Genomic DNA, 22,874 nt, shown 5'->3' with positions numbered 1-22,874 from the left:
TAGAAAGATATCGTTCATTCTATGGAGTTATCCAAGTAACTATACTGAAGCTTGGTCAACATTATACAAGAAAGTAAGGCATTGAATATCACGCTAATAGTCAAACTACTTATCCCAATATGTTCATTCTGTGGATGCTACTAGGAGAATTGATACTCATTCAACATGTCATCATCCTGAGGCATTTGTAGAAGTTGTTTCCGTAGTAGTCCTGTGAGAAGACAGAGGATCACTCTCTAATATAGCTGCTATATTATCTCTCTCTGTTTGCTGGTCGGCTTTATGATACTGATGTTCAGAAGAGACGTCTTTCCCTTCACTACACTCGCTGGCGGGCTGAGACATCGGCCGATCAGCGTCTCCCTTTGTTTCCTTTGTAACTGATTCTGTTACAGGAGACTTGACACCGTGTTCGACTGATATTCTCTCATTAGCTGACATTGACGCCCTCGGAGTGGTGGCGGTGGTTGGAGACGAGATCGGGCTACCCGTGTTTTTTGTCTGCCATTCTTTTCGCCGTTCGTTAGCCCAAGAGCCCCATGAGCTAAAGTAGGCCGAAGCTCTCTGGCCAGCCGCAGAGACGGTGGCTTGAGCCTGCGTCAGGTCTACGGCTGGTGGTTTGCGTGCGGCAAAAGACCAGCCAGGCGATGAGGAAGATGGGTTTGGGGAAGACGGTGGAGGGGAAGAAAGGCCAGATTCCGACATATCGCTCTGGCTCTGGCTGGTGTCTAGTGAGGCTGTTGTCGCCGCTTGTCTTGCTCTTTCTTCGTTCTTCTTCCTCTGAGCCTCGCGTCTTGCTTCAAGTTCGGCCCAGAGACTGTTGAACGCTGTGGTCACCTTTTGATGGCCCGTGGCTAGATGTTTATTCAGGGTTTCGCGGCCTTCGCGTACCCTTTCGTCTAGATGTAGGTCTGCTACCTGCTGGGCCAAGCGACGCTGAATATCTTCGATGCCCAGACCTCCAGCACATGGGTGGCGGGGCTCAACGACTGAAAAGAGCAGGGCGTCAGAAGTAAGTCTGTCAAAGAGGGCGAAGTTGGGGGTGTGCCGCCAGTGCTCAAGGAAATCAAGGTTAAAATCCAAGGCCGGATCGCCCTCGATGTCATTTGCTGGTTGCTTCGTCACTCCTCCTACGGTTATTTCATCATGATATTTGACGCATGAAATGAGGGCTAGAAGATATTCTTCAAACTGGAGACGGATAAATTCCTCGGATCCCAGGTAGCCATGGGTCTTTGGCCGTGCGGGATGAGTTTCGTCCCAGGTATCGTTTATTGTCTGTGTAAGGAAATCTATCCATCGACGGTCCGCGGCAGAAAGAGACAGAGCTGCCCGCAGCGATGGAGATGAGATATTCACTGTATCTTCATCGAGCTATATGCTCTTTCGTCAGCAATACGACTTGGGATGATAGCAAGGTGGAAAGTTACATTTATCAAGATATCACTATACCGATCCTTTTGCTGCAGTAGAAGCGAGTTTGTCGAGCCGACGAGGTATGATTTCGTCCCATAATCAGCAAGCAGATCCAGCTGTTGAAGCGGCGTATATGGTCCAAACATGCTCCCCTTGCCAAATATTTGAAGGGGGAGGCCCATGTAAGCAAGCACTAAAGGGTCAAATTAGACGAAACAGTCTTTCTCTCGATATTATCAAGTGGCCGCCTTACAGGAGCTTCTCTCACTAGTTTTAAGCGAGCTTGGTTTTTCGACTGTCTGAGCATAGGTATCGTAGGCCGGATCCGCACAGTCTTGGAGATTGTGTATAAGGCCGGGTATCAAGGATATTAATGAGAATTGTATCATGCATAAACGCTCGCATCTGGAGCCAAAAAATAACATCTAGGGAAGGGTGAATCAGCTGCGTCGGACACATATTGAACGGTGACCGTACCTTGGGCTGTAGTAATAAACATTTAAACAAAACCAATGTCTGATGCTTGAATTCGTGTATCATTTCTCGTAAAGAAAGGCCCAAATGCTCATCTTTGTGCAGGTCTTCATTTTTCATGCTGATCTTCAAGCCTTCCCAGAATTTCTGGATACGTGTGTTAGTATACTTGCTTGACATAAGAGAGAAGACGCGCAGCCTGGCTTACCTGAAGGATATCCGTATCGGTAAAATCCCTATAGAAATAAAAGTCAGAATCCCCTTGATGCTCTACAACCTCGCTATGGAAAGCCATCCTATTACCGCTGAGCAAACCAGGCCGAGGTGACAATCGACAGCTTCTCCCGCAGCTGGCCCAGATGGCGAGGCTCGTTTATGATTGCCACCACGGCCTTCTGCACCGTAGACCTGGTCACCTCCGCCGGGCGATTGATCAGCTTATCCGAGTCGAGCTGCGTGGTGCATGCTATCCCGAACAGAGAGGTGGCGGGCGTGTCTTCCGTCGCCTTGCGCTGCAGCGTGAAGTAGGAGAAGTCCTCCGTCGACCTAGAATATTATCCCAGTCAGAGTCAGAAGAAAGATGATCCCTATCTCCCTCTCCTTCTTCGTTTTCTCCTCTCTTCCCCCGGGTCCCCTATAGATGCAGCAACGAGCAAGGTGTTTTTGCATACGCATGAGCTCCGTCCGACAGCGCCATGAACGGCAGCAATGCCCAGTCATTCTTCTTCACGGGGTCGACGCCGTCATCACAGAACCAGAACTCGACCTCGGGGCCTCTATAGCGAGCAGGGCAGTCAGTATAAGCAGGTTCTCCAGGTATAATAGGCATTTAGATGTTCAGCTATCACCTTGCATGGTGGAAATCGACCACGAGCACTATCGGCTCCTGGTGGGCTTTGCCGCTGCCCATGTCACAGCTTCATTGAAAGGCGCAGACTTATTGACAGAAGCCGGACGAGGGAGAGCAAAACGTCTCCCCCTTATTTTCCTTATCCTATATCGCTCTCTTCCATGCGAGGTCGAACTTGGATATCAACCTTGTCGGCGGTGCGGAGAGAGATTTTCCATCTCCGGTGCGTGGGCTACGTCTACATCTACTACTACCACTACATCTGCCATGCAGGATATGTTTATGAATACACAGCAGGAGGGATAAGATGTACGATCGAACGGTAGATATCCCTTCAGGGCGCTCTGAACTTATATCATGTACTATCACCAGTTATTAATATTATCAACCCAGACTCGCAGCCACCAAGTCAAAGCGTTCAACCATCTTTCTATTCATCTTCCCGCCAAACGTACTTGTTTGCTTTCCTGTGATAGTTTTCTTTGCTTTTCTTTTCTTCTTGTTATTGTATGTACAATAATCGAAAACTGCCTCGTTTCAGAAATAGTCAGTCCGGTAGGGTAAAATAAATCTTGAAAGGGGCGGAAACGGGGGCGTTGAAGGAAAAAGCCACGACGGACAACCCGGGGAAGATACAGAAAAAGAAAAAAAAAGGATAAATATAAACAAAAAAAATAAGATATGTAAAGAAAGGTAACAGGAAGATGCAGGATAGGATATATGGTAAATGATGGAGAATGGCATCGCGGTCTCGTAAATATTCACATTCCAGCCCCAACTCCCTCTCCTCCCAAGGTTGACTCGTATCGATTCAAAAACAAAAAAGGAAAAAAAGGGGGAGGCATAAAAAGGTGCCGCCGGTTTAGTAGGTATAACCAGTTAGGGAGTAGAAGCTGGAAAGAGTAAAAAAAAAAAAAAAAAGACGATGCATAAATGGCCCCGGCGTATATTATCATGTGTCTCTGGCGTGAATAGAATATTAACAGTTTTAAATAGGGAATAAAAAAAAGAGCTGGTTCTGGGCTGGCTGGGCTTCATCCGCACGTCGTGATGAAGCGATCGTCTAGGTCGCCTCCTTCTTTCATAACTATTTTCTCTCGTGCTTCGTTTCATGCTTCGTTTTGTTCGGCGTATTTTTTTTTATTTTTCATCAGTAGGTTCATTTATTGAAGGGCCCATCATTGAAAGGATGACGCCGAGGCGGTGGCGGACATATCTATTGGCGGCGGCTGGGGTTGAGTGTACTCCTGCGTGACCTGGTCGACGTTGTGGTAGTCGAGTATCTCCGAGTACCTAGAGACCGTTAGCGTGAGTTGGTAGGGGCATAAGGCAAGGCGAGCTCACATCATGATCTTCCAGCTATCAACGGGCAAGTCCGCGTCGTTGAAGGACCAGTCAAATCGCTCTCCGGCCTCGGGCTCGTCAGTTGGATCGTGGTAGGGAGCAAGGTACTCGTGGGTCAGAGCTTCACTGGCGCTGGTACGTGCTCTGGGGTCGAATACTAGCATTTTCTCAAGTAGATCGACGGCTAAAACTTATTAGTCTGGAGCTGCGGCCATGGCTTGAGTAGAGGAAGAGACTAGGAACATACCGAGCGGGTCTGCGTCCTTGAACTTCTCACTCAGTGGCTGGCGTTCTCGCTTGGGGAGCGACTGGACAAATTGGAGGGTCTTGAAGGGGTTTAGCCGACAAGTGTTTGAAAAAAAAAAAAAGAGAGAGAGAGTGGGGGAGAGAGAGACGTACGTTGGCACTGCCAATAGTCTTGATGACCTCGTCTGGCGGCGTGCCGAGCAGCTCTGTGATTATGGAGAACTGGTTGACATGGTCTTTGCCCGGGAAGAGAGGTCTGCCCGTCAACATCTCAGCGAAGATACAGCCGGCACTCCAGACGTCGACCTCGACGTCGTACTTTTGCCAGGTCAACATGATCTCCGGAGCACGGTAATATCTTGTGGAGACGTAGCCGGTCATCTGAGGGTCCTGGACACGGGCAAGTCCGAAATCACAGATCTTGAGGTCGCAGTTTTCGTTGATGAGGATGTTGCTTGGCTTTAGGTCGCGGTGGACGACGCCGGCGGAGTGTACATACTTGAGACCTCTCTAGTAGCCGTTAGTGCGTACGTCCTTATACGGAGGATGTATACATAGAACGTACGAGGATCTGGTATAGGAAGTACTGAATGAACTGCTTCTCGAGAGGGCGGGAGGTAAGTAGCCGATGGAGATCGGTGCCCAACAGCTCGGTCACAAAGTATCTGGGGCCGGTTAGCAGACTGTACCATAACAGGACGTCTGTCTATCAGGGAACTACATACATATCTTCGAGAGGCGAGATGAAGATGTCGCTTAAACTGATGACCTGCTAGGAGTAAGCATGTCATAACACACATACATACATATTATATGCGGGGGAGGGGAAGCGTACGTTCTCATGTCGAAGATGCTTGAGCAGCTTGAGCTCTCGATAAGTCCTCTTAGCCAGCACCGGAGTACTAAACGGCTTCATGATCTTCTTGACGGCAACCGCCTGCTCGGTCAATTGGTCTTTGGCGGAGCTGTGAGGGTGTCAGATATAACGATTCGTAGAGCGTAGTAGTAGATGCGCAGTCTCCAAGCGGTGAACGCACCAGACGAGACCGAAAGCTCCCATGCCCACCGGCTGCAGGTCAGTATACCTAGTAGAGAGAGAGAAAAAGGTCAGACTGTGTTCTTTTCTCATCGATATCCTGCCATCTCTCCTCTTGTCCTTTATTGATGAAGCGTACCTGGTGGTGATTTCAAAGGTGGTACCGAAGATCTGGGCACGAACGAACTCCGCCATCTTGAAGACAGTCCCGGAAACCCGCTTACTGAGGGGAGGTAGCGTCGAAGGATAGACTGTATCCAGCGATGGGGGCACAATAGAACAAGCGGGCATATAGTTGTCGTTATGATGAAGAAGAAGAAAAGAAGAAGAGAAGAGAGGAAGAAGAGAGGGGCGGGCTTTTTTTGGGCGAAACGTGGAAGACTAAAAAGCCCAACCCTAAGCAATATCCCAGCACTGTTAAGAGCCGGGAATCTTCAAGAGCGGACGTCTTAACACCTTGAATCCGGGACTTAGTTGCCTCTATGGAGACTATATACAGGCTCTTACGATGCCATTGACTGCTCTACTTGAGTATATCTTCCGAGATGTTGGTGCGAATGCTGATACTATCCCAGGGCTGAACCGCCTCTTCTACCGTAACCACCGCTCCAGACAAGCAAAGAGAGGCACAAAGCAACAAGCGTACCACGAACAGCACTCGAAGCATACCAAAGTTGTTCTGCACCGAACCTCGGGAGCTCTTGAAGGCTGCTTCTTTGCCATCGGACTCGCCACCGCACTGGCTCTTTTTTTTTTTTTTTTTTTGCCTCCCCCCAAACAGCTTTCTGAGCTATGAAACTTGTCCCAGCTTTCTCGAGCTTTGCCTGAAGCAAGTATATTGTCCCCGCGGGGAACAAGCTCTGGGGTGTTAAATACATAAGGCTACGGAGTATTATCCGCAGAGAGTATACATGTCCATTGTTCACTGCTTCAGCGGAGAGTAGGATCATATGGGTATCCAACAGGACAGACAATGAACCGGCCACCCCCGGCACTATAACAACCAACTATACAAGCAAAGAGTCGCTATACTGTAGTATGTTGGGGAGAGCTCCAGGTTGACACAGGAGACCTTGTTTCAGGCACCAGAGAGGGAGGGCAAAAAAGAAAAGAAAAAAGGAAAGAGGAAAAGACACCACATATACACACACATTTCCCGCCCCTGGGCCAAGGCTGAAACGGGTTTCCTGTTCGCTCACTAGCTAGTCTGGCGGCATCGGCGATGGACGGATCGCGGGTTTCAGAGCCACGCGGGAGGTGGGCGTTGTCTTGTCTGTCTGGGCTGGCTATATTTTGTCTGAGAGAAGGATGAAACGGGAGGAAAAGGGGTCGACAACGCCGGAGAATATCGCCCATCTCCGTCGATACGCCTATATAACTACGACAGAGAACAAGACGAGAGAGACACAGAGAGGCGGACAGACAGACAGACAGACAGAACAGACAGAGAGAAACAACCCTGCCACTCCCACATGGCTGGCCTGGAAGCGAGAAGTATGTACATACCATGTCTCTCTTCCATGTCCATAGTTTACTCTATCGGCCTGGAGCCTTAGCAGTGCTTTTAAGACCCTAATGCGAGTCATGGGAGATCCATCGTATCGTCCCTCCTGTCCATCTGTCCATCTACCCACCGTCAACCATCCAATATAATATATGATAAATGATAATAAATAGTAGAGAATATACATCTTAATATATTGTATACATAACTCACCGTCTGTCTGGTATCGTGGTAATGAAGTGTAAGATACGCGGGACAACCGCCCAAAAGCCGCAAGGTTATGCGGGTAACGGTGGGTAATACGCTTACTTAACAGCCCGCCTCTCTTTTCTTTTTCCTTGCCTTTTTTCCCTTTCTTCTGCTTCTTCTTCTTCTCTCTCTCTCTCTCTCTCTCCCTCTCGCCGTCCTTGTCTTTGCTTACTTCTTAATGTACTCTTAATAACCATCGTTTTACTTACCTCAACTTCCTCCCTCCCACCCCCGGCTTTTCAAGGGCTCCCCGCGAGATCCCACCTTTTTTTCTTTGTCGACCTCCCACACCACCCGAACTAGTTACATTGACATACAAGAGACAAGAGAGAAGAGAGGAGAGAGAAGAAGAAGAAGAAGCAGAAGAAGAAGAAGAAGACACAGGAAGATAAGAGAAGTAGTCGGAGGGTCGTCCATGCGCTGCTGGCCTTGATACTCCCTCCGCCTGGGTCTCGCCGGCCCAGGATCCACTGTCGCCCTCTCTTTAATCATATACTCGACCACACGACAAGCGACAAGACAGGAAGACGGAGAAAAGAAGACTAGGATAAAATAAAGGAAGAATAAGATACGCAGCGTGCGTGTGCCGTTGAAAAAGGGACCCTTTGTTCGAGCAAGGCAGCTCGCTCGCCTTTCGCCTTCGCCTCCTGCAAGCCAAACGCCCTATCCCCATTATCATCTATCGACGGGCTATATCTATCGACGGCCTGTATCTATCCCATTTACTCTCTCGCTCACCTCCTCTTCCTCCCCCTTCCTCCCCCCATTTCATCTATCTAATATACGACCACGTTTAATCAGTCACGGGTTCTCCCACCGACAGATGGGAGGATGTCTGAGTTCGACCGGCGCGGGTCGGACGAGGTCGCAGAGCAGAAGAAGAAGAGTCAGGCAATAGACAGAGTCTTGGAAGAAGACATGAAACGGCTTAAGAAGGAGTGCAAGATACTGCTTCTCGGTAGGTTGTCTCCTTTTCCATTCATCTCTTTGTGGTGTTTTCCCAAACCCCTCCTCCTCCCCTACGTTTCTGGCTGTGTTAATACGGAATAAGGCTCCGGGGAGAGCGGCAAGTCGACCATTGTGAAGCAGATGAAGATTATCCACCAGAACGGCTACTCGGTCGAAGAGCTGTCCATGTACCGTCTGACCGTGTACAAGAACCTCCTAGACTGTGCCAAGTCACTCGTCTGGGCCATGCATCAGTTCGAGATACAGCCGTCTAGCGCCAAGGTGCGAGACTTTATGGACTATCTGCTCGACTACAACATCGACCCGGATCCCAACGTCTCCCTCGAGCTCAAGGTCGGAGACGCCATCACATATCTCTGGAACGACCCCAGCATACCTGCCGTTCTCGAGCGTCAGAATGAGTTCTACCTCATGGACTCTGCTCCTTAGTGCGTCCCCATACCAATGCTCCCGATACGTATACACATAGCTAACGAGAACAGCTTCTTCGAGGAGTCAAAGCGGATAACGATGCCGGACTACATCCCCAACGAGGCAGACGTCCTGCGCGCCCGAACAAAGACTACCGGTATCTACGAGACCAGGTTCACCATGGGCCAACTAAGCATCCAGTACGATATCCCTCGATATCCCTCGTTCTTTCTGCGAGATATATGTATACTAACTGTTGGCAGCATGTTCGACGTAGGAGGACAGCGAAGTGAGCGCAAAAAGTGGATCCACTGCTTCGAAAACGTCACCTCTATAATCTTCTGCGTCGCCCTGAGCGAGTACGACCAGGTGCTGCTCGAGGAAAGCAACCAGAACCGCATGATGGAGAGTCTCGTCCTGTTCGACTCGGTGGTCAACTCGCGCTGGTTCATGCGCACCAGCATCGTCCTCTTCCTGAACAAGGTCGATCTCTTCCGCCAGAAGCTGGGCCGGTCCCCTCTCAACAAGTACTTCCCAGACTACTCGGGAGGTAACGACGTCAACCGCGCGGCCAAGTACCTGCTCTGGCGCTTCAACCAGGTCAACCGCGCACACCTCAACCTCTATCCTCAGTACGTTCATCCCCCCTGTATATAATATAAAGTATATAAAGCATGGTACTGACAGCAGCAGCCTGACGCAAGCAACGGATACGTCAAACATCCGACTCGTCTTCGCTGCCGTTAAGGAGACAATACTACAGAACGCGCTCAAGGACTCGGGCATATTATAACCTCTCAACCCCCTCCCTTCGACCTCCACGTCCGCCTTTATATCTCTCACCTTACACCCTTCCACATCTCTATACTTCCTGACCTCCACGACCGCCTTTATATCTCTCACCTTACACCCTTCCACATCTCTATACTTCCTGACCTCCACGACCGACCCGATACCACCAATACCATCACCACCACCATTACATACATACCCACGACATCTGACTTCTAACCGGCGTTAACTGTTTCTCTTGTGTTTTTTTTGTGTGTTAACGGGACGACACTGTACCGGCGCGGCGCGGCGTCCTGTTCATCTTTCCTCCGGCTTTTCTCATCATCAGCGAGTTTTTTCATTCCATCTTTTTCTTTTCTCTCTCACTCTCTGTCTGCTTCTCTCCTCCGACCTTCTCTTATGACGCTCTCCACGCCTGCTTTTTTCCCCTTATACAAAAAGAAAGCATCTCTCTATAACTCTTTGGTTAATGCATCTCCCTCGCGACGACTACCCTCTCTCCCTCTCTCTCTACTTGGCAGCCATCTTACCATTAATCTTTAACCATCCGACCATGTTTTACCACCGACCTCTTCCTTTTTTTCTCTTTCGTTTTCCTGTTTCTTTTGCCTCTGCCCAAAAAACAACGACGAACCCACCCTGACTTGACTTCTTTTTCTTTTTTTTTATGATGTATGAGAAACCGTCTCTCTCTCTCTCTCTCTCGCCTTGGCCTGTGATGAAGGCTTCGGGCTGGGCTGGGTTGACTTTTGATCTTTGACATTCTTCTGTGTCTTACCCTTTGATATGTGATGTGCACTACTTACTATATTACTTTTCTTCTCCTCCCTTTTTCTTCCACTCTATCTTCTTCCAGCTCAGGGGGTAAACATGCCTTTATGGTCCATCTAGATTAAGTTTCTATCAAGCAGCTTCGTCTCAAAACACGCTTTTCTTTATGAGATATATAGAAGTATAGTAAGGGAAGAGAAGAAGAGAATAGAGACGGACGCCGGGCCGTGGAAGTTGCATCCTCATCTATAGCAATATGGGGAGAGACGGAAGCGCATGCATAGATAGTAAGTGCCAGAGTCTATATAAGTAAGTAAGTATTTAATGGGCCGTCGCAAGGATACTTACTTGCTCTTCGCCACCTCGCAAGGAAGAGGAAAAGCAAGAAGTTGGATCTTTTCTCTTCCCGCCTGTCGACCTGTGCTACTTAGATATCTTCTTCTTCTTCTTCTTCTTCTTCTTCTTCTTCTACTTCCTCTACCCCTCCGTCCGCCCGCCTCTTCTTCATCCTCGACCAACTTCCACCAAGTAGCACTATATAACCATCTACCACACCAACAGCACAGAAGAATAGATAGAACAGCATGGCTCCTGGCATCGAGACGTCCCACCAGCCCCGAGAGCGCCGGCCGTCCGTGGGAGCTCCTCACAGCGACCTCCAGGGCCCCGTCGGACCAGGTTTCAGTCGTCCCAAGCACAAGCGGACCTTCACTGGCTTCGGGCCAAAGGACATCAAGTCTGTCGAGGCTAGCATCCCAGAGCCCCAGAGAGCTGCGTGAGTTGTCTATTTAGCCTACTTATTACTGGCTGTTGCTGGTTGCTGGTTGCTAATGTTGAATAGGTGGAAGAAATACGTACGTTGCGGTTGACCGCCAACACCACTGCTACCGCTACTGCTGCTGCTACTGCTGCTACCACTGACATCTCGGTAGGCCCCCAAGGAGTTTGGCAACAAGGAAGACTTCGAGGTATGTCTATCTACATGTATATCTGTCTGCATACTACTTACTGACCTGTTCCAGTCAGAGGTCGTTCGCCATGTCGAGACCAGCTTGGCCCGCTCCATCTTCAACTGTGATGAAGTGTACGTCTCCATACACGGCGAGAACAGTAACGATATGGACTGACATGCAGTAGAGCTGCCTACTCGGCCACGGCTCTGGCCTTCAGAGACCGTCTGGTCGTCGAGTGGAACAGGACGCAGCAGCGTCAGACCTTCAAGGACCAGAAGCGTGTCTACTGTACGTTCGACCAACTCGGAACAACGACAATCAGGGTCAATGGCTAACGTGTATACAGACCTCTCGCTCGAGTTTCTCATGGGCCGGGCCCTGGACAATGCCATGCTGAACGTCGGCTTGAAAGACCTGGCCAGAGGTGCGCTTTGCTTCTTCCTAGATAAGTTGATCGATCAGACTGACGTCATTGCTAGACGGACTGCATGATCTTGGTTTCCGCGTCGAGGATATCATCAAGCAGGAGAACGATGCCGCCCTGGGCAACGGTGGCCTCGGTAGGCTGGCTGCGTGCTTCCTCGACAGCCTAGCCTCGCTCAATTACCCTGCCTGGGGCTACGGCCTGCGCTACAGGTACGGCATCTTCAAGCAGGAGATCGTCAATGGCTACCAGATCGAGGTCCCCGACTACTGGCTAGACTTCAACCCCTGGGAGTTCCCCCGTCACGACGTCGTCGTAGACATCCAGTTCTACGGCTGGGTGCGCAAGTACCAGGACGAGAACGGCAAGACCGTCCACTCCTGGCAGGATGGAGAGATCGTCCAGGCGGTGGCCTACGACATGCCCATCCCCGGATACCAAACTCCCACCACCAACAACCTCCGCCTCTGGTCCTCCAAGGCCGCCAGCGGAGAGTTCGACTTCCAGCGCTTCAATGCCGGAGACTACGAGAGCGCCGTCGCGGACGAGCAGCGCGCCGAGACCATCTCCGCCGTCCTCTACCCCAACGATAACCTGGATAGAGGCAAGGAGCTTCGTCTGAAGCAGCAGTACTTCTGGTGCGCTGCCTCCCTCTTCGACATCGTCCGTCGATACAAGAAGACCAAGCGTCCTTGGAGCGAGTTCTCCGACCAGGTCGCCATCCAGCTCAATGATACCCATCCCACCCTTGCCATCGTCGAGCTTCAGCGCATCTTCATCGATGAAGAAGGCCTCGAGTGGGACGAGGCCTGGCGTCTCGTCTCCAACACCTTCGGCTACACTAACCACACCGTCCTCCCCGAGGCATTGGAGAAGTGGTCCGTCCCCCTGATGCAGAACCTGCTCCCCCGTCACCTTCAGATCATATACGAGATCAACATGGCCTTCCTCCAGCATGTGGAGCGCAAGTTCCCCAAGGACCACGACCTCCTCAGCCGTGTCTCCGTCATCGAAGAGACCCAGCCCAAGATGGTCCGCATGGCTCACATCGCTATCATCGGCTCGCACAAGGTCAACGGTGTCGCCGAGCTGCACTCGGACCTCATCCAGTCCACCATCTTCAAAGACTTTGTCACCATCTATGGACCCGACAAGTTCGGTAACGTCACCAATGGCATCACCCCTCGCCGCTGGCTGCACCAGGCCAACCGCAGGCTCTCCGACCTTATCGCCTCCAAGCTCGGTGGCCACGAGTTCCTCAAGAATCTGACTCTTCTCGACAAACTTGAAGGCTTCCTCGACGACAAGGAGTTCAAGACCGAGTGGGCTGCCATCAAGACCGCCAACAAGGAGCGTCTGGCCAAACACATCCTCGACACCACCAGCGTGCGAGTCAACCCCAAGGCCCTCTTCGACATCCAGGTAAAGCGTTTCCATGAATACAAGCGTCAGCAGCTCAACATCCTTGGTGTCATCCACCGCTACCTCCGCATCAAGGCCATGAGCCCCGAGGAGCGCTCCAAGCTTGCCCCCCGCGTCTCCATTTTCGGCGGCAAGGCAGCTCCTGGATACTGGATGGCGAAGACGATCATTCATCTGATCAACAGCGTCGGTGCCGTCGTCAACAATGACCCTGACGTCGGAGACTTGCTCAAGGTCATCTTCATTGAAGACTACAACGTCAGCAAGGCGGAAATCATATGTCCCGCCTCAGACATCAGCGAGCACATCTCCACCGCCGGTACCGAAGCCAGTGGAACAAGTAACATGAAATTCGTCTTGAACGGAGGCCTCATCATCGGAACCTGTGATGGTGCAAACGTAAGTTTTTATCGAGCTTCTCATCCCACATGAGCTCCAATAACTAACATGCGAGAAACATCCAGATTGAAATCACCCGTGAAATCGGCGAGCACAACATTTTCCTCTTCGGCAACCTGGCCGAAGACGTCGAGGAGCTCCGCCATGCACACGTCTACAACCCATCAAGTATAACTCTTGATCCATCTCTCTCCGCCGTCTTCGACGCCATCCGCGCCAACACCTTCGGCGACGCAAGCTCCTTCTCTGCCATTATCGACTCCATCACCCAGCACGGAGACTACTACCTTGTCTCAGACGACTTCAACTCTTACATCAAGACGCATGATATCATTGACGAGGCGTTCAAGGATAAAGATGGCTGGGTCGAGAAGAGCATCCAGAGCGTGGCTAGGATGGGCTTCTTCTCGTCTGACAGAGCCATTGCAGAGTATGCTGAGGGAATCTGGAACATAGAGCCACTTGACGTTAGCAATTAGGCTATTGCTTGCCAGCCCTTACTACTTCTTTTCCCTCTTTCTTTCCGTATCATTTACTAACATGTTCCGTGGTTAAGAGATGCATGACGTACGACAGCTAACCAAATTGTCCATCCAGTTATTACTCTTTTTTTTTTTTCATTTCATTAATAAAGTGGAGATCATTAGTCGTGAGTTCTAATATTGGTACATGTAGTAGAGATGTTGTACATGAGTAGAGCTTAGATATAAATGCAAGAGTAACCTTAGATCATCCCCCACCGCTCGTCAACCTTCTTCAAACCGCCACGGCTCCTCTCAGCCCACCGATCAACAAACGGCTCAACATCAATCCCACGCTTCCTTACAACTTCGTACAGCCGTTCACAACCCGTCTTAGCCGCACAAAGTCTCTCAACAGACACTTCATTAACCGGGCGCCGGGCCCCGCCTTCTTCTCCGTCCACTCTCTCCGGATAGTCCAAATCAAGCACGAAACTCAGCCTTTTCAACCCAGGCAGATAGTCCTCCCTGGCAAACGCGGCCACCCATTCATCCCACCGCGGATCCAGGGCAAGGCATACCGGTCCCCTGAACCGCAGTGTACTCAGAGTCGAAGGAAAAAGCTTGTAGAATCCCGACAAGTAGTTTGGATCCTGGTATACGTCTCCAATGCTTAGAGCTAGGGTATCTAGGCACGGCATCTGAGACAAGAATTGGCCGAACAGGTCTGCTGGAGTGTAGTGGAAGTCTAGTCCAGAAGTAGACCGGACGTTAAGTATAGTTATCCCCATGGTAATCGGAGGCATGGCGAGCACCATCCGGTTGAAAGTGTCCGTAGCGTCATTCTCAATAATCTCCAACTTCTCCAAGTGTACTTTCTCAGTCCGTTCGATGGATATGGTTTGTGCTCCATCTTCGCTGTTGGCTGCGCCGTTAAAATGTTTATTGAAAAACCACTTACCCACCAGCACGGGGAGGTAAGTGACTTCTATCTTACGTTCTTCAGGCGTCCCCTCGTTAAGGGTTATAAAATCCGCCTTCTCTTCTCCTCGCTTGATAGCGCTTTTATGCTCATCTAAAAGCTGCTGGCTAGTTGGCCCTTCGAACCGAAGCCCGGATGTAAGCAGGAGAACCAAATGCTTGACTCGTCCTTCGCGTATATATGGAGTCTCAATCAGGCTCGCGCAAGAGGAGGAAATCTGCAACCGTTCAAGAGGCCAGTGGGTCGGCATACTCTTATCATTCAGATCTTCGTTATATCCAGCTTCTAGCTCCAGCTCCTTCAGACTGGTGAAGTGCTTGCTGAGCAGCGACCATTCGGTGTTCGAAGGGGTATCATGGTCGATCCTCAGAGCTTCCGCATCTTTGGGAATGCAGTTTAGTTGGTCCAGCAGCTGTTGTATGTGGGTATCTTCTTTTTCTTGGGTCGGCCCATTGGCGTTGATAGTTGGGATTTTCACTGACGAGGACATGCTTCGGATATTGGTACCTCTGCAATGGTATCTCGGGAGTTTGGGGGCTCTGTGCCGCCAAATAGAGAAAACACGAGCAGCTATATTCATTTGCTTGGCTCAACGGCGATTGTAATGGCAGCGAGTGTTTTATTCCTGTAGGCTGTTTTTCGTATGCTTGAGAACACAGTAAGGTTAGAGTTTTGTCGGATGTTAATTATATAAGCAAACTAGCCGCAGCCAATTAAAATAGACATACTTGGTAGCCAATCAGAGTGATGCACTAATAGGTAGTTATGTTTTCTTTTTGTGACTTCAAACGTGAAGGCTTGGACGATTCTCATCCGTTACGAGTACAAGACTGATGATAAATGTTGCTTTCAACTTCCATCTCTCGTGGCTATAAGCGGTTTAATAGAGGATTTTTATCCTGTCTTCCATCTCCTGCTCCGGACTTGATACCACAATCCCCTCAGTGATATTTGTTTCCATCAACCCAGCAAACTTGGAATAACGAACACCATGGAGAATATAATATACTATTATTTATCATCCGGGAGCGAGTATGAACCGCTTGCTGGGCAAGCGCAAATACGGTCGTAATTTCAAATATACCATGGTGTCTGTTGCATTCTTCTCGACCGTCCATGCAAGACTCATCTACCCTTCCTTCGCGGAATCGATACAATCACATATGAGTCGGTTCCAACTCGTTCAATCTCATAGTCTAACATTAGTACATGCGGTATGTCCTCCATCACAATATGGCTTAACTTAAGATTACCCTATCTTCTATTTGGGACGCGGCCCGCAAATACCCACCAGATTCGAGTCTCTTTAGCAACCGGCCACATCTCTCTCTCTTAAGGGAAAGATTGGAGAATATACGGGTGGGATTTAAGGATATCTAGGCGGAATGTGTATGAGCTGAACGAATCTACGCGCTATGGCTGGCGTGTGTCCTGAGTACCTACGTAGGTAGGGGTTGGTTGGCCAACCTCGTGCCCAAGGGCAGGATGTTTGGAACCGGGAAAATAAATATTCCGAACAAATTGAGCTCCGGAGGCTCCAGATTGGCGCTGGCTGCTCATAGCTAGCAACGTATTCATCGATGAGCGTCAAGTGCTCGAAGTAATGCAAAGGATAATTCTCTTTCCAGGTCTGCGGAAACCAAGCTCGAGTACTTGAAGCGATGGCGTCCAACGCCTCAGTCACGGACCTAACAGCGTGCAAATCAGAAAGCACACCCAACCCCGAGGATGGTGTTCCATTTTCATATGGAAATCTCCATGTGGGCGAGACTTATCTCAAACTGAATAAGAAGCTCTTCAAAATCCCGCCTGATGCAAAGAAAGAACCGCCGTTAGAAGGGGATGTGTTTCGCGTTCTAAGCAAGCAAGGTGGTCGGCTGGTTCTTGAGCGAGAGTATTCATATGTTTCCAAGGGCGGAACGGCTGTAAGGCGTTTCGAGGTTGAAGCCATGAAGCTGGTGGCGAAACACACCTCCGTCCCTCTTCCCGAAGTTATCTACAGCCTCATCGATGATCACAGTGGTGAGATCGGGATGACAACTATTCCAGGTACTACACTGGAAAGCCTGTGGGATAAGCTGAATGATGAAACAAAAAAGTCTATATGCCATGAAACATGGGATCAAATCGCCAAACTCCGAGAAATCCCCCAACCACCTGCCCTGAAACCTTTCTTCCAGTGCCTCGCTGACGGCTCGCCAACTCTTGATGCTCTAATTGAAGACCTGGACCGCTCTGGAACACCTCTATATACAGACGAAGATGTCAGAACCCGGATATACCGCCGCTATCTCCATTTCGGCGGCCTGCGATATAAAAATGAGCTACCGGACATGCTCCCTCGATCATCACGGACTGTATTCACACACGCTGACATCGCCCCGCGAAACATCATGGTTGACGACAATTATCACATCACTGGTATCCTCGACTGGGAGTATGCCGGCTGGTATCCTGATTATTGGGAGTACGCGCAGATCATGAGGCCCGCTTGCCGGACGGGCGATTGGCAGAAATGGATGGGTCTCACTGCGCCTCAAAAATGGGATATCTCGGGAATAGCAGCCGCGAGACGGGTTCTATTTTGATATTACTTGCAAATATTACTGCTAGTAGATTGTTGTTAATAGTAACTTCTCCTTGCTTTCATCTACCATGTTTTCTGAAAGCTATGCCTTATATCAAGAAAAGACTGCTTTTCGTCAAACTTCCGTCGCATCTGTAAAGTCCTAAGTAGTTATTTTTAGGTACTGTTAACCTTCTGGCCCCGTTGTCATGTACGGGCGCAGAGATCAGATTTCTTGCTTTGGTCGAATCCAGTGTTAAGGGCTTGGTAAAGATCAACACAGCCATATATCGAACTGCGTGGTGTGTAGATGTTCTTAACTGCATGGATATCACCACGCGCGGCAGTTAGTTGCTCCGCCTCAGTAACCACTAATGAATAAATACATATAGAATCAGAGCATTCAATCTATATACATCGAGAAACATTGGCTTGTCTAGTCAGTCCTTCCAATGTACTCCAACCATTAGAAGATGACTTGCTTCGACTCTAGTGCTCTTGATAACGGACTTTGTCACACTAGAATTATTAATCATGACGGCTCCTTTGGTTTCTTCCTCCATTGAGTCAATGGGTTTCGTCATATTTAACAGCCCCCTCTCATTTAACCCATACAAGCCAGACGCGGCAGGCTGTATTCTTATGTACATAGTAAACGGGTGGAAGAACTCTATGGGGACCTCGGAAAGGCATTGACCCAGCATCTCGTGTAATAAAGGCTCGACGATTCCGACTTTCAGGCAACGAGAAGCCGAATATATATACCTATGCCTTAGATTTGGAAGTCGTATGGTAGAATGCCCTTATCCAGAGTTCTCCGTAGTGGTTAGTAGACAGGGCGTATCACTCTATTCGTCTCAGGCGAGGTAACAGCTTATGTAATTGGTTAGTCATAAATCTCACTCACGTGATGGCTTGACGCGCGCAAAAGATATCAACATCCTCAAACTACTCAAGTATTTGGGCTTGCACTCTACAGCCGATGGAGTGATGGAACCTGAAGTGAATGTATGCGAGACGGCTCTCGATATTATACGATCCGCCAATCTAACTCCTACCGAACATTTGATTCTGGAAAAGTTCTTAGATGAAGCTGTAGACCCCAGCTATGCTGCTCGATATCTGCTGCAAAGACTGAACGAGAACCCAGGCCGCGATACCGAAGCAGGCCTTAGAGTATTTAAGCAGGATTGGAAACGGCTCGTTTCGAAATGTGAGCCCCTCGGCATTTCATAGCTCATTTCAAAGCTAAATATCCTCGTTGGAGTTACAAAATGTGAAGAGATACCGTTGCCCTTACAAAGTCTCCTTAAACGTCGGGATTCGTTGAATTGTTGCTGTATGGTCATCCACCGGGACCGATTGAATAAGAATGCGACGTTCAATGTCGAGCCGGCGTGGATTATACCACCTTCAACATTTGACGATGATGAATTGACGCACAATGTGAGGCCTAAATTCACACTGACCGACACTGAACTATCTTCTAACGGAGGGAAAAATTCTGTTTAGAGCCCGCTACTCTTATTGTTGGAAGGTTTCTTAACGCCTGATGGAGTACGCCGACTGCAGAGCATCCTTCAAGCTTGTACTGAAGAAGCACCTGCGCTGCAAAATCTTTTTCTTCTATCGCCTGCGGTTCATTCTGCTTTCCGGGATGGCCGCGTACAAATAACAAGAGGGCTTGGCCCTAATCCGCCTAAGAAGGTGGATATAAATTCAAAGGAAATTGATGTTTGTCATACCTGTCCATAAATATCGAATCTGGCAGTGAACTGAGGAGTTTATAACCAGTACCTTGCCATCACGCGTCCTCCCGAAGAATGCACTGGCCTTACCCTCAGCAATGGGGACCCATTCAACGGCTATGTTCATATGTTCACAATGTACACCCAAGACCCTTCCTTATATTGCTTACCTAGCGAAGAGTTATTTCGGATGCACTTTAAGATTGCTACTGCGTTACACCTTTTCTTTGTTGAGGATCGTATCTCTACGGGCTGGACACGGCCTTCTTACGGTAGGTTCACGGACATTTAAGATGCTTTCCAGGTCTCTATAAATATAGAACCAACTAACTCCCCGAAAATTAGTCGCATTGAACAAGACAGCTTGCAAAATCATTCGCAGGTGCTGGCATTTCGTACCCAAGTTTATTCGGGTGTGGTGTTATCATATCTTACTCAAGATCGGCAAACGGCTATATTCGCCCCGTTGTTCTGCGGTAATACACCAACTTCCACTTGGCCTATATCTAAAACCCTGTTTCCGTTCTCGGTTCAACGAAGCAAAGGCTCTGCAGATTGTTGAGAAGTACACCTCGATCACAGCACCACTCTGTGTAGACACATTTGAGGATAAAGGGAAGGTAATGCTAGTCATGACGCGGATTAGAGGGGATGGGCTTAATGAAGTATTTCACCGGTTATCATACCAGCAGCGCGAACAACTCTCAATTGATCTAGGGATGGTGGTTAAGCAGCTTCGAATGGTCCCAAACACGACACCATATCGGTTAGCAAATGCCCTGGGTGGCCCGCTGTTGGATGTCCGGTTGCCGGAAACACAGGAAGGCCCATGCGGCCCATACAACAAATGCTCAGATTTCCACAATTATCTCATCCATAAATATGTTTGGCCAAAGACTAAAGAGTCAGTCGCTGCTGTTCACTCACAAGAATACCGGTCCTTCTTTACCCACGCTGATTTAAATCCTACCAATATCATGATCGACCAAGGAAAGCTGTCCGGGATCTTGGATTGGGAATGTGCAGGGTTTTACCCCGAATACTGGGAATTCACCAAAGGAATATACTGTGTGGAAAATGATAAAGCTAGGGAAAAGATTATTTGGGGCGCCTTCCCCGATGACAACTATGAAGATGAGCTCAAGGCAGAGAAATTGCTGTGGAGAGAAACGCCTCTAGGCCTATAGCAACACCAAGCTCCGGCATCCCCTATGCAAACACCATTCCGATTTCGCTGTGATTCCAGCATGAGATATGAAGGCAAATTATATATTATCATTATCAGCTTTCTTTTTCATAGCATACACTCACGCTTTCGAGCATCGGTCAGTTATATTACCCGGTGGCTTAGAACAAATACGCTGTAAGAGAGAGAATAAGTGCCATAGGAATGATTCTGAAACGCAAACTCCTCCAAGTTCGACCCCTGAGCCTGCTCTCAAGCCTCGCTGCTGCCTAGCCACGGCAGCCATTTTCAGCCGCATGATTTGCTTTTTCCATAATGAGTGAAGTATTAGCATCAAGAGTAACAAAGTCTTGATATATATTCAATAAACCAGCATCCCGAGCTCAAGCCTTGATTGCACCAGAAAAAGATACCGACCATGGAACCATGGAGCATGTTGATGGCAGCAATAGTGGCTCTTTTGAGCTACCTCATCGTCCAGACGATCTATCGTCTCTATTTCCATCCCCTGAGCAAGTTTCCCGGGCCTAAGATTGCAGCTATCGGTCGCTTTTACGAGTTCTACTTCAACGTGATCAAGGGAGGCATGTACATCTGGGAGATACAGCGCATGCATGAAAAATACGGTAAGCATGATCATTAAATGGCATCTTTATGTCTTACTGTTCAATGGCTGATGAGCTATGAAAAAGGCCCAATCGTACGAATTAACCACCGAGAGCTTCATATCAAAGATCCCCATTACTATGACGAGATATATAGCTCTCGCAAACAGGAAAAAGACTACTACGCCGTCTCTGCATTTGGCATGACTCTGTCTATGGTTACAACTCTCGACCATGATCTTCATCGCTTCCGCCGGGGTATCTTGAATAGCTTCTTCTCCAAACGAGCGGTCGTTAGTCTCGAGCCCCTGATCCTGGAAAAAGTGCGTCGTGTAGCTGAGCGCCTCGAAGAAGCCTTCGAGGAAAATGCCGTGGTTCCGTTCGATAAACTGTTCGCCGCATTGACCGCAGATGTTATCTCCAAATACGCATATGGGCAAAGCCTGGGCTGCCTGGAGAGTAAAGAGCTGAAGAATGGCTTCAGGGATTTTGGAAACGTTGCTGGCAATTTATCCCATATCAGCACATTCTTCCCTAACATGATGGCTATGCTCAAGGCTCTACCTGAAGGAGTATTGCAGGCGATGCAGCCGCAGGCCGCAGGTTTTTTTGCAGTGAAGAAGCTCGTCAACGACCAAGCTATAGCTACGCTCAGTGAGGCTAGTCAACCAGGATATAAGGCGCCAGAGGGAGCTGATAAGACAATCTTTCACGCACTCTGTGACCCTGCAGTGCCAGCGAAGGAGAAGGAGCTCAATAGAGTATCAGAGGAGGCATTGGCTGTTCTTGGTGCAGGTACAGAAACGACAGCAAGAGTGTTGACCGTGGGCACATTTTATCTATACCACGATAAATCCGTGTTGTATAGGCTGCGTGAGGAGCTGAAGGAGGTGATGCCCAAACCGGATAGCAGTATCACCTGGACACAGTTAGAACAACTGCCATATCTTGTAAGCTTCGGGTCTCTTTATGATCGATGCCATCTAGCGATATCACTAACGGAGAGTCGCATACAGAATGCTTTTGTCAGCGAGTCACTTCGAGTGTCTCACACACTGATCATGCGGCTCCCGCGAATCGCGCGGGACCACAGTTTGGCGTATAAGGAATTTGTGATTCCACCAGGTGTGAGTGCAAATGTTCACTCATATGGTTTTACCTATAGACTGAGATATAACTGACTTTGTTTAACAATCCAAACAGACACCAGTTAGCCAGTCATCATACTTCGTTCATACGGACCCAACTATATTCCCCGACCCTGAAAAATTCGATCCTGAACGTTGGATTCAAGCCACGGAAAAAGGTGAGCGGCTGTCCAGATATACAGTCTCATTCACCAAGGGAAACAGAAACTGCCAAGGGTTAAAGTGAGATTTCCCCTGTTCTCCTTTATATATATTCGGGCTTTGTCCTGATCATGCTGCTAAAACATCATTATCTCTGATAGCCTAGCATACGCAGAGTTATATCTCATGTTTGCCGTCATGGCTCGCAGGTTCGATATGGAATTGCATGAAACCACGATTGAGAATATTCGGGTGGGGAGGGAATTTGGTATTGGCTTGCCGAAGCATAAGAATGTAGTTCAGGGTCATGCCAGGGTAACGCATATTGTGGCCGAGTGATTGGAAGATCTGGAGGACAATCGCCCGTTTCTCAGCCTGCTCATACGATGGGCCAGTTGAGAACAAAAAACTGGAGTGTATTCTTCACCCCGTACTATATACTAGGGTGAAACCGCCTGGTTATAAATGCAGGATAAATTATACTAATTTAAACTGCTATGGATTTCACGCATAATACGTACAGCCCAGAGACCAATTTTCCGAACTCCCATGTGTGATGCAGTGCTTCAAGAAAAGCGATCATGTAGTCAAAATGATATTGGTGTGAGGTAGTCTTAGATATGGGGTATATATGTGTTTGACGTATTGTTCTTCCCACAGGTCAATATCGTCGTTTATTTCTCGCACATCTTTAGTAAGTCGGGGTTTTAGCATTGAGCAATTCCCACCCGGTGGCCAGATATCCCTATGAAATTAGGAGTATATGAGAAATCATCA

At 48.9% G+C, this 22,874-nt stretch overlaps 8 protein-coding genes across 8 annotated transcripts; 5 read left to right on the top strand and 3 right to left on the bottom strand.

Annotated features, from left to right (window-relative positions):
- Positions 1-171: 171 nt before the first annotated feature.
- MCYG_07063 (conserved hypothetical protein) lies at positions 172-2,800 on the bottom strand (the record flags this gene model as incomplete). Its single annotated transcript, XM_002845053.1, has 8 exons — positions 172-1,374; positions 1,431-1,609; positions 1,670-1,841; positions 1,894-2,037; positions 2,099-2,126; positions 2,194-2,436; positions 2,562-2,666; positions 2,739-2,800. 8 exons carry the CDS (start codon positions 2,798-2,800, stop codon positions 172-174), a joined length of 2,136 nt encoding a protein of 711 aa, XP_002845099.1.
- A 1,118-nt stretch (positions 2,801-3,918) lies between these two features.
- Positions 3,919-5,561, bottom strand: MCYG_07062 (mitogen-activated protein kinase HOG1; the record flags this gene model as incomplete). The annotated part of the gene is made up of 9 exons (XM_002845052.1): positions 3,919-4,033; positions 4,085-4,268; positions 4,332-4,392; positions 4,484-4,840; positions 4,896-4,995; positions 5,056-5,099; positions 5,166-5,295; positions 5,368-5,415; positions 5,506-5,561. 9 exons carry the CDS (start codon positions 5,559-5,561, stop codon positions 3,919-3,921), a joined length of 1,095 nt encoding a protein of 364 aa, XP_002845098.1.
- A 2,389-nt stretch (positions 5,562-7,950) lies between these two features.
- Positions 7,951-9,292, top strand: MCYG_07061 (small G-protein GPA3; the record flags this gene model as incomplete). Its single annotated transcript, XM_002845051.1, has 5 exons — positions 7,951-8,077; positions 8,171-8,516; positions 8,571-8,699; positions 8,763-9,131; positions 9,193-9,292. 5 exons carry the CDS (start codon positions 7,951-7,953, stop codon positions 9,290-9,292), a joined length of 1,071 nt encoding a protein of 356 aa, XP_002845097.1.
- A 1,354-nt stretch (positions 9,293-10,646) lies between these two features.
- MCYG_07060 (glycogen phosphorylase) lies at positions 10,647-13,739 on the top strand (the record flags this gene model as incomplete). The annotated part of the gene is made up of 7 exons (XM_002845050.1): positions 10,647-10,697; positions 10,904-11,030; positions 11,089-11,146; positions 11,197-11,303; positions 11,362-11,439; positions 11,495-13,260; positions 13,326-13,739. The coding sequence occupies 7 exons, from the start codon at positions 10,647-10,649 to the stop codon at positions 13,737-13,739; spliced, it is 2,601 nt and encodes an 866-aa protein (XP_002845096.1).
- A 164-nt stretch (positions 13,740-13,903) lies between these two features.
- Positions 13,904-15,193, bottom strand: MCYG_07059 (conserved hypothetical protein; the record flags this gene model as incomplete). The annotated part of the gene is made up of 2 exons (XM_002845049.1): positions 13,904-13,916; positions 14,001-15,193. 2 exons carry the CDS (start codon positions 15,191-15,193, stop codon positions 13,904-13,906), a joined length of 1,206 nt encoding a protein of 401 aa, XP_002845095.1.
- A 1,171-nt stretch (positions 15,194-16,364) lies between these two features.
- Positions 16,365-17,291, top strand: MCYG_07058 (conserved hypothetical protein; the record flags this gene model as incomplete). Its single annotated transcript, XM_002845048.1, has 1 exon — positions 16,365-17,291. The coding sequence occupies one exon, from the start codon at positions 16,365-16,367 to the stop codon at positions 17,289-17,291; it is 927 nt and encodes a 308-aa protein (XP_002845094.1).
- A 1,862-nt stretch (positions 17,292-19,153) lies between these two features.
- On the top strand, positions 19,154-20,204 carry MCYG_07057 (conserved hypothetical protein; the record flags this gene model as incomplete). Its single annotated transcript, XM_002845047.1, has 2 exons — positions 19,154-19,289; positions 19,363-20,204. 2 exons carry the CDS (start codon positions 19,154-19,156, stop codon positions 20,202-20,204), a joined length of 978 nt encoding a protein of 325 aa, XP_002845093.1.
- A 417-nt stretch (positions 20,205-20,621) lies between these two features.
- MCYG_07056 (benzoate 4-monooxygenase cytochrome P450) lies at positions 20,622-22,436 on the top strand (the record flags this gene model as incomplete). The annotated part of the gene is made up of 4 exons (XM_002845046.1): positions 20,622-20,829; positions 20,896-21,935; positions 22,012-22,114; positions 22,264-22,436. The coding sequence occupies 4 exons, from the start codon at positions 20,622-20,624 to the stop codon at positions 22,434-22,436; spliced, it is 1,524 nt and encodes a 507-aa protein (XP_002845092.1).
- Between the last annotated feature and the right edge of the window lie 438 nt (positions 22,437-22,874).

Source organism: Microsporum canis, genomic scaffold (assembly GCF_000151145.1).
Source record: "Microsporum canis CBS 113480 supercont1.6 genomic scaffold, whole genome shotgun sequence".
Classification (NCBI taxonomy): Eukaryota; Fungi; Ascomycota; class Eurotiomycetes; order Onygenales; family Arthrodermataceae; genus Microsporum; species Microsporum canis.
The sequence above is the reverse complement of the archived record's forward strand: the minus strand, read 5'-3'. Positions and strand labels throughout refer to the sequence as shown.